General features: G+C 36.5%; 1 protein-coding gene across 1 annotated transcript; it reads right to left on the bottom strand.

Moving 5' to 3' along the window:
- Positions 1-1,968: 1,968 nt before the first annotated feature.
- Positions 1,969-10,098, bottom strand: ERMN (ermin). Its single transcript, XM_077760975.1, has 3 exons — positions 9,689-10,098; positions 8,928-9,020; positions 1,969-5,117 (listed from the first exon to the last, which is right to left on the bottom strand). Exons 1-3 carry the CDS (start codon positions 9,927-9,929, stop codon positions 4,597-4,599), a joined length of 855 nt encoding a protein of 284 aa, XP_077617101.1. The 5' UTR covers positions 9,930-10,098; the 3' UTR covers positions 1,969-4,596.
- Between the last annotated feature and the right edge of the window lie 712 nt (positions 10,099-10,810).

Here is a 10,810-nt window from a genome sequence, read left to right as displayed (position 1 = left end):
ATTCTGTGTCTCCCTCTCTCTCTGACCCTCCCCTGCTCACCTTCTCTCTCTCTCTCTCAGAAAAAAAGAAAAGAAGTTTAAGAAAGTAAATAATTTCTTTGATAACAAAGGCTTTCTATTTTATTATTGATTGGTATTCGCCAGTTCAAGGATATTAGGCATAAATATCTATATAAAACAAAACCTATGTATTAGATATTAACACTAATTTTTGACAGCATAGATTAACTTTATTTGACTGAAAAAAATTGATCTTTGTAAATATGTATGTATACATATACATATATATTCATATAGATAAATATGTGTATATATTCATACATATGTACACATATAAAATATATGAGGCTCTATATTTTATGTTTTGAAGTGGGAGAATATAAAACCAAGAGTTTCTACTTACAAATAAAGGAAACTATGAAATGTTTTTAGATATTCTGAATACTTTTAGGTGCACAACTTTGTCCACATCTGGCCTTCTGGACAAAAATGTCTCCAGTGGACTTTCACTCGGTATTGTTTTCCATACGTGAAGGGTATAACCAAACTCTAAATTATCAAGAAGCTTGTTATTCATTTAGGATTATGCACCTTCCTTAATTGTCTTCCTTCAAACAATTGCCTAAATGTTGCAAGTTTAATACATATTAGCTATAAGAAGTGGACAGAAAAACAAGAGAAGGCAAAGGTAAAATTAGTGAAGACTTCTGTAGTGGGAGAACAAGATTAAAACTATGGAGTATATAGGAATTTGGAGTAATTTGAACAATTTGAAGTACCCATTTTTTCTGCCTCTGACCAACTGGACTTATTATAAAGAAGGAATCAAATATGTAATATTACGTTTCCCAGTAAAAGTGCAAATTACTTTCCAAATTCCTTTCCAAAATGCTCCTACACTGGCAGTTAATTACTAGGTATCGTCCTTTGATTTTGTAATTTGCCAAGTATCTGTTCGGTGACTTCAGCTGTCAATTAATGCCCACGTCATTGTGTTTACATTGATGGTATGGCTTAGTCGCCTGGTTTTCTTCATGAGCCATATATACATTTTGATATTCATATTTATTATGTCACTGTCTGATATTTTAATATTGGCAAATGTTTGCTGTAACTTTTGACATAACTTTTTATAGCCCTCTTGTTTTTATAGAGCAATGAAAGTTAAGGCTTTAAAAGTAGTTGCCTTTCTCATATGGTCAGACATATTTCTTCTTTATGATACTCTGGTGCTTCGTCTTTTTCCATTATTCTCTATTATTACATCTTTTAAATGTTTTTCCTATCACTTTGAAAAACTTAAATGTCCATTCTTCATTTGAAAATGTGCCAAAAGTACTACCTCACGTAAATATGCAGAAACAATTACTATAAAAGTGTCATCACGGTTTAAATGTATTACCTTGATGACTATAAAGATATATATATGTTTTTCAAGCTATTGGAGTTAAGATGTATCTAAAGTAAGGGCTCAGTTCCTGTAAAAGTAATAAAGATTTTTTATGAACATTCTATGTACCCACCAGAGTTTTGTTTTTTTTTTTTGCAATTTTATATACAGCTGTTTTAAGGCCTTTTTGAAATAAATAATGCTTTTTTATTTTAAATAAAGTGTTCTGTTGATATCTAAAGCAGCACTTATTAATAATCTTTAATAGCTGTTGATATGCGAGGGCTCTTTCCAAATTTTATTATTTCTTTAAAAAAAATTTTTATGTTTTTATTTATTTCTGAGAAAGAGGGAGATAGCTTGAGCAGGGGAGGGTCAGAGAGAGAGGGAGATACAGAATCTAAGGCAGGCTCCAGGCTCTGAGCTAGCCGTCAGCACAGAGCCCAATGTGGGGGTCAAACCCACAAACCGTAATTGACCTGAGCCGAAGTTGGACGCTTGACCGACTGAGCCACCCAGGCTCCCCATCTTTCCAAATTTTATAAAACAGCTAAAAAAAATAAATTCTAAACACCAAAAACAAGGGAACAAACTTTTATTGAGAGCAAGTCAGACACAGCAGTTTTTTATTTAAATTGTAGACAGATGATAGACTTAGACATATCTCATGTCTTCAAATGTAGCATTATATGAAAGGTGAATTTTATAATGACAATGAAATAGAGCTTTTATTAATTCCTGTTCACCCAAAAACTAAGAAAAATTAAAACTCATGTAAGAAATATCAACATATAATAATACATCACAATAAACCAATTTCCCTCCTACAGGTACCAGAGTCCTTCCACCTGCAAACCTTGAATCACAAAAGCAGTAAATCTTCTGGTATAATTACTAATTTGCATTCTAATTTATCCCGTAGGAGTGTCTAATATGTTAAATATCCCTCATGCAATCTGAATCACACCTTTGCCTTTCCTAGTTACAAAGAATCAAACAATCATCTAACCCCATCTTGTTACTTATAACCACTTAACTCTGTGGCCTTCGTATAAGATGGCAACACAGGGCAGTGGGCATTAATGTCAAAGAATACTTTCAGTGCTCTTTTGCAACTATACTCCCTCCTCCATGAGCATTAAGCGTTTACTCATTGAGCATACCCTGAAAACATCTTTGTTGACAAAATCTTTTGTGGTTGGTTAATTATATGGTAAGAGCACAAAGCTAAAAAGGCCACGGTTACTATGTGTTGGATCTCCATAAGAGCTGGTCTCTTGGCCATGTCACACTATATAGATGAGCCATAGACCACCCACCTCAAAGAGATTCCACAGGGATTCAATACTTCTGCTGGAACAGTTCACAATACAGGCTCTGCTGATGGTAGGTCAACAATATGCTCCTATTCCATGATGGATAACACGATACTGTGCTTTGGAGTTAAGTAGAAAATTGTAGGGGTATCAGTAATCCAGAAAATAAAATAGGTTGTCCAGGTGGGATGATTTAGAGGATCTCGATAAATAGGTAATTGTCCTAGTACACCAATGTTCTACCTAAATTTATCAGTAACGACCTGATTTCCCTGGCTTTATTCTGAAAACGTGCATTGTCAAGAATGAAATCTGTAAGTTCCACAGATGAAGAGCGACAGAACTTTTACACGATCAGGTTGCAAAATATCTGTTTGAAAGAATAAAAGGAGCACTTCGATCTTGAATTCAAAATTGAGTCTTGTAAACAGTAAATAATAGCACTTGATACCATGAAAATATATTATATGACCAGGAAGAATTAAAGAAATTGCCATTAGAATGTGCAGGATTTGTTACACATAAATAAGCAATAATCTAAGAAGGGCTCACCCAGCGTTTTTCACAAAATGAAAAAGAAATAAACAAAGGGTTGAATAGTACAATGAAGACTGTATTACATTCAGACAATAAGGAATTGTCTTTTTATTTGCTGGGCCAAAAATATCTTTAACAGTGGTGACAGAAAGTTCAGGGTGATATATATGGAAGCATGAAATGAAAAAGTATGAAACTATCTAAGAATATAAATATAGACTCTCCCTTTTCATAAATATTCAATACATTATTTGACACACTAGTTTGAATGAACTTCCATGAGTACAATTTTAAGCATCTTGATTTGGGCTGAGGTCCAGTAAATTATATATTCCCAACAACTATCAGAGCTTTCTCACTAAAAATACATGCTCACGCTCTACTTTGAAAATATCCTAAGATAATTATTTCCATTTTCATAGTAACTAGTACAGTTATGACGAGAGTTATCTTGGGTTTCTAAGGAAGGAAAATTCTTCTGAGATATTGTTAATAAGAGAAGGCGTGGTAATAGAGAGGGATATTTTCTTAAAATCGCACTAAAGCTGTCATTTTCATTTCTAAGGACTTTAATGGTGCTAGACAAGAATTTATTTTCAGTCAACAGAAATAAACTATCTGACTCTTTAATCTACTGTCCACCCATCTTCTAGCCCCTCCTTGTACCAACCTCACAATGAATGTCATTCATCCTGAGAGCATAAAGCCAACATTTAGTCAACAGAATTGTTCCTGACTGGCAATTGCTCAGCCCCTCTAGTGAGAAAAGTAAGTGAATGACAACACCTATGAAGGAGGCCTATACAGAGTTTTCATTCTGTAGATGCCAAAGAAACCCACTTAAAATCTTTTCTGAAGAAAATAGGAAAGGCAAAGTATTTTGGAAACTTATGGCCTGAGTCTATAAAAGCATATTTAAAATTAAGAGAACTGTACCAGACTTTCTAACACCCTCCATGTACAGGAAGAAAGATACCAAAGAAATACAAATCATTTCTAATTGTCGTCTTTCATTTGAAGACTGTATTTCCCAGTGTTGTTACTTTTAAAGCCAAATCATGCCACATTCTCCAGGAGTGCTTGCTGTTTGCTGTTTAGTGCTAACCGCACAAGGCTATGTTAGTAAAATTTTAAAAGACAACTGCCCAAGAATGAAACTAAAGCTTTTTGATTTGAGGTTACCGGACTGAATTTTGTCTAGGATTATTTCCCTATTATTCTACAGTGAAGTAGGGATTAAGCTCTCACACCTTTAAAGGGGATGACTCAAATAGGGCATGCAAAGATGCATCTCAGGAAAATAGAATTCGCTTTTGCTTTAGTAGGCGCAAGAACTTCTCAGTTCCATTTAGTTTATAAATGCATCATTGACTCGAATTCATCAATTCTTTGTTTGGTGTTCCCCTTCCTGATTTTCCGATAGGATATTGTATTGTATCTTGAATAAGCATTTCTGGAGATATCACTCTTCTTCCCAAAGGTTGGCTGCTCATCAGGTGTCACAGGTTGGGAACTGGGGCTGCTCAGTGGGGAGTCCTCATTTGCATTGCCTTCTTCTTTTAATTGAGAATCTTCAACATTCTTTTTCTTAAATTCTATCACTCGAACTTCATCTTCATCTTCATCGCAATCACCATCATCATCATTATTAATTTCTTCATCCCAAACCTCTTGCTCCTCCTCATGTTTAGAATGCAACACATCAACATGGCTAGATTTCCGATATCCCAACCATTCAATTTCAGTTGCCTGGTGAGCTTTGTTCTTCCTGTCCTCCTCTTCTTTCTCTTCTAGAGGTCGTTCAGCAATCCTTCCCTTCTGTCTACTTATTTCCTGAGGACTGATGCTCAGAGGAATCTTCTTCCACTGATGTCCTGTAGCAAAATCAATTTGTAATTGAAATGCCCAGCTGTTATTCTTTGCATTACCTTTTTGAACAATCATTTCCCCACAATATTCTTTATAAGATATTATTCTGTGGGCTAATAATATGTTTTACATAATAAAATGGTTGCACCATCAAATTGCTTTGGAAAACACTGCATTAAACACAGTTAAGTACGCTTCAGAATTTATCCAAGGCTTTAAAATGCTAATGAATAGTGTAAATCTCTAGGAAAGTCAACAACTCAACCTTTTTTTTTTAAAAGAGATTTTATTTTATTTTTTAATGTTTTATTTATTTCTAGGAGAGAGAGAGACAGCGTGAGCAGGGAAGGGTCAGAGAGAGAGGGAGTCACAGACTGAAACAGGCTCCAGGCTCTGAGCTGGCAGTCAGCACAGAGCCCGACGCGGGGCTCGAACCCACAAACCGCGAGATCATGACCTAAGCGAAAGTCAGACGCTTAACCGACTAAGCCACCCAGGCGCCCCATCAACAACTCAACCTTATTTGACCGTGAAACTTTTTTTTTTTCCTTGTGGACTGTTGCATCTAGTGGGCCAGTGTTCCTGAGACACACTTTTAAAAATCCTGTCTAGCCTGTCATTACTGGATATTTAAACATGTAAAATAAAATATTTGGACCTATATATTACACACACACACACACACACACTCCCCAAGGAAAATTAAAATACCTCACAGGAGGGAAAAAAGGCTTTTTCCCAAGAGTGAAAACACTGTCTGCCCACATCTGGGCATGCTCAGAGTAGCACATTTAGTATTTGCCATTATGCTTCTCAGAGTTGTGCTAAAATACCAGTTGTGGAAGGAGGAGCAGGGGCCATGGATGGTTAGGAGTCATATGCTAGGCTAACTGAAACACCAAGCCCCCCAAAGCACACACAATATAGTCTAATATCTGCCACTGATTTCTAGAAAGCCAAGATTTAAAAATCATGTTGAGGTCATCTCTAAACAGCAGATCAGCTTATTGTTTTAGACATGTCCCTAATGACAACTAAATCAACCAGTTTGGTGCCATGTAGTGGTACACGGCTTAATTCACTACAAATTTCACTTTTCAAACAGGTCAAATCAGCTTATCTTTGACAATATTTACTGACCATGCTAAAGAGAACTAATTATATAAAAGAGTGGAGAGTAGATTTGTCCTCTGGGCTTTCACCTCTATAGGAATTTGTTTTATTAGTATTATTATTATTATTTAATGTTTATTGTTGAGAGAGAGAGAGAGAAAGATGGGGACAGAGTGCAAGTGGGGGAGGGGCAAAGAGAGAGGGAGACAGAATCCAAAGCAGGCTCCAGGCTCTGGACTGTCTGCACAGAGCCCGATGGAGGGCTTAAACTCAAGAACCCTGACATCATGGTCAAAGTCAGATGCTTAACCTACTGAACAACTCAGGTGTCCCTCTACAGGGACATCTGTGGGAAGTTTCAGTCTATGGTATACATGACTCCAAAATATTGTCTGGATTGTGTCACTTGTCAGGCCTTGGTTCGCTATTCCATTTCAATACCATAAGAATCTTTAAAATAAAATGAGAGGCAATGTTCCTCTTTGCCTTTTCCCTCCACAATGTTCTACTTTTACTGAAAGATGTTCACAAATCCACTTCCAGTTAAGATTTTTCATTCTTTTTTCATTGTTTTGTTTTCCCAAATACAGGAGTCAGATTGTAAACTTATAAAAAGAGACAAAAGTGAAGGTGGATTATCATTCCTAATTAGTTTTACACAGTTCTTATCAGGTTGTTGGTGTCTAGTCAATGTTCTTTACATTATAAGTAAATATACGTTAGAATACTTGCTGTTATATTGAGCTTTCTTTTATTCTCTTTTTCTCCACAAAAACAAAGAAGCTGATCATTTTCCTCATATCATGACTCAGGCATGGAGTTGTCACGCATGCAATTACTTCTTTAATTTAAATTATAGCTTTTCCTCAATGTTTTCAGCATCTTGTAGTTTTCAACCCAGGAGTATTCTCTTTAGAGACTTTATAGCTGTTTGTCATTGTGAAAACAGGAGACACCAACATGTGTCTTACAGGAAAAACATATGTTCCACCAAACACAAAAGGATTCAATCTGGGAAAAATTCACCCTGAGACAATCTACTTAAAAAATCCAGACTGCATTTATTCTCTATTTCATAAAAATGAAAGATTCCAGCAAACTGTTGTCTCCAGTGTACTTCCTGATCAGAAATTTGAAAAGATCTCTAGATGGACATTGAAATCCCTACCTGTACACATGTACCCCAATGTTCATAGCAGCACTCTCAACAATAGCCAAAGCATGGAAAGAACCTAAATGTCCATCAACTGATGAATGGATCAAGAAGATGTGGTTTATCTATACAATGGAATACTACATGGCAATGAGAATGAATGAAATCTGGCCATTTGTAGCAACTTGGATGGAACTCGAGGGTATTATGCTGAGTGAAATAAGTCAGGCAGAGAGAAACAGATACCATATATTTTCACTCATATGTGGAACAGGAGAAACTTAACAGAGGACCATTGGGGAGGGTAAGGGGAAAAAATTGTTAAGGAGAGGGAGGGAGGCAAACCATAAGAGACTCTTAAATACTGAGAACAAACCGAGGGTTGATGGGGGGAAAGGGAAAAGAAGTGATGCGCATGAAGGAGGGCACTTGTTGGGATGAGCGCTGGGTGTTATATGGAAACCAACTTGATAATAAACTATAAAAGAAAAAAAAAAGAAATCCCTGTCTCTGAGGGCTTGCTACATTGGAAACAGAAAGATTAGGGCAAAGAAGTTATTTAATTCACTTCACGGGGTGTAAGTTTTATAAATGACCTGTGATAAGGCTTAAAAATGGTTGCTCCTTACTACATTACTGCAATAATGGTGGTTCTACCACTACAGACGGACTGAGAGGCCTCCAGGAAAAGTGGACAAACCCTAGAAATTCCAGTCACATCCCTGTCATTTTTAGCATCTACTATTTTATGTGGTGATCTAATAATTTTTTAAAAATGTATCTCTTCCACATTTTGCCCGTTAAGGTCCTAACAAACTAAGCTAAATTGCTCAGGTCTAATGAACTGACTTCACTTTTGAGAAAAGATGTTTATGGCTGCAAAAGAGGAAATGGATGATTAATTCATAGGTGTTTCCTGCACTTGATTTGGAAATTGCTTCAACATAGATATCTTCTCAGAAGTAAAGACTAAAAGATTTTGTGTCCCTTAGTCTCTTGAGTTTATTTGAAATATAAGTCTCTTAAAACTCAGTATTTTTTATTCTCTCATTTTCTGAAAGAACACAATTAAAATTAACTTCATCACCTGGGAGATTTCATTAACACAAATTAGATAACCATCTTCTGCTTACATCAGAGGCCTGGAATTTTTCTACAGATCAAATAAATTTATAGTTTTATTTTAGGTAAACCTTTAGGATAAACCCATTTTTGAAACGTTAATATTTTGCAGATAAACTTTTTCTTTTTTTTAAGGATTGACTTAGTGGGCTAACTTATTAAGAAATTGATATTATATGGGTAGGTCAAGGCATACCAATCAGTTATGCCAATCCATTCAGTCTTACTCTTGATTGTCCCAGAATACTCTTTAAGGTGAAACCCACAGATAAGGACTACTCCCTTCTCTGCTTCTAGCAGCTTTGAGTTTTTGAAGGCATTGCCTGGATTGCTTTTTTAACACCACACTCATGCAACTTCCCATGCAAAAACTGCCATCCATATTCAGTCAAACAATTTTGGTGTACAAAATGGAAGTTCCTCTTACCTCCTCTGAATGTCATTTCATCACTACTCATTTCCTGGAGAGAAAGATCTGCAACAGCCTTATGAACAATAAAAAGATTCTCTTCTGGTTTTTCTGGGTAAGAAACAAAACCACGCATACAAAATTAATCCCATAACACTTAAAGCAGTTCAGGATTATATGAATTATCAATTTAGACTCTAGCTAGGTAGATCTATTTGATTTGCAATTGTGAATCCTAAAAATAACTATTTCACTCTTCCAACTCATTTCTTCATTGGTTCTTATATGTAAACATAAGGATAACCTCTCACTTTACATCTATATAAAGTATAGAACCATGAATTCAGATACGTTCAGGTATATTTCAGAAGAAAAACTTGAAATGCTAAATTTCCTTTGCTTAAGTTAATAATGGGGCTAGATAGTAATAATCAATACAAGTAGTAAACATTTAAGCAACACTTAGTAATCCTCGCAACAACCATACAAATATGAGTACTGTCATTTTTGCCTTCTGCTAACAGAGAAAGCTAAAGCTTCAGGAGGCTAGGGAAGCTGTCTAGGGTCAGAAAGCTATCAAAGAAAGAAGGCTGGATTTGACCTGAGGCAGAGGTGTTGTCCTTCTGCTCTCCAGCCCCAGTAGAACGAGAGGTCATATTTGGGTTGAGATAAGGGTGGAAGGATGGACGGCATGTTCCTGGCATAATCTTTATCAAAAGAATCCTGAGTGAGTTTACAAAATCAAATCAAGCAAATCAAAGAGAAGGAAAATGCTTTACCTCTGAGAATCTCCCCATCGGTGGACCAGTTGACTAGCGTGTTCCCCTGTAATTTTTCATTTGTCTCCTGATTTCCTTCCGTGGGTAAGTCTTCAAGACGGCGTTCGACCCTGTAGTGTGGTGAGGCGCCGGCCACATCACTGGCTCCCTCATTTGTTTTAGTGACTGGTTGTTGACCATTTTCAGGCGGTGTATCCCCATTACACTCAGCCTGACTGAATGTCCCTGGAACCTCTGTCATGATGTGCAATTGAGCCCAACGATGTGGAGAAAGCTTTGGGGAAACTGAGTGAACAGATCCTTGACAGAAGCGGTCCGACCCCTACTCTAAGAATACAAAGTATTTACTTCAGTACATTATAAAAGCTGCTTTTCTTCAAGGTATCCAGATAGAGCTTAGAACCAAAGCAATAGGATTTGTCAGATTTGCCACCAGCCCCTGAGCAAGCATCCGGCCAATCAGCACCTTCTTTGTCTCTGAGCAGCCCCACTTGCTGAATTAATGTCAGCCCTTTGATTTACATAAACAAACAATCTGAGGCAATCAGGCTTTTGTGTTGGCATGTAGATGGGGACTTTCAGTTTGTCAGTCCCCCTCTGGGAACAGAGATATTTGTCCCTTTTCATAATGGCCCTTTGTCATTTTCCTTGTAACAGGAGCCACAATTGTTCCACAGCTTTAATCCAGAGAGAATGACCACCTTGAGGCATATTAGTTCTGTGTAACCAGCTTAACAGTTCCAAACAGATTTTGTTCAAGTTAAACCTCAGCTATTTTGTAGGGGATAATGGCATCATTTCTTATTTGTTAAAGAATAAAAACAGGTTATCAAACCTGTAAACAGGACAACTTTATTGTAAGTGGTTCTGGCACCAGATTCCATGGTGTGCTTTCAGGACCCCAAAGAAAAGACTGAAGTAAAAAAAAAAAAAAAATTCTATTTCTTGCTAATACCAAACATTTTACTTTTCAGAATAAGTCATTTGGTCTATAGCTTCTTATCCTTTAGTTTATGTATGTCTATTGAAGCCCAAACCATCCTTTATACCTCTAATATAATTTCCTCCTTGAAGTTTTCCCTTTCCCCAATCAGATTTATTCTTAATATTCCCTACTGATAT

This window comes from Crocuta crocuta, unplaced genomic scaffold, assembly GCF_008692635.1.
Source record: "Crocuta crocuta isolate KB4526 unplaced genomic scaffold, BGI_CrCroc_1.0 scaffold153, whole genome shotgun sequence".
Taxonomy (NCBI): Eukaryota; Metazoa; Chordata; class Mammalia; order Carnivora; family Hyaenidae; genus Crocuta; species Crocuta crocuta.
The sequence above is the reverse complement of the archived record's forward strand: the minus strand, read 5'-3'. Positions and strand labels throughout refer to the sequence as shown.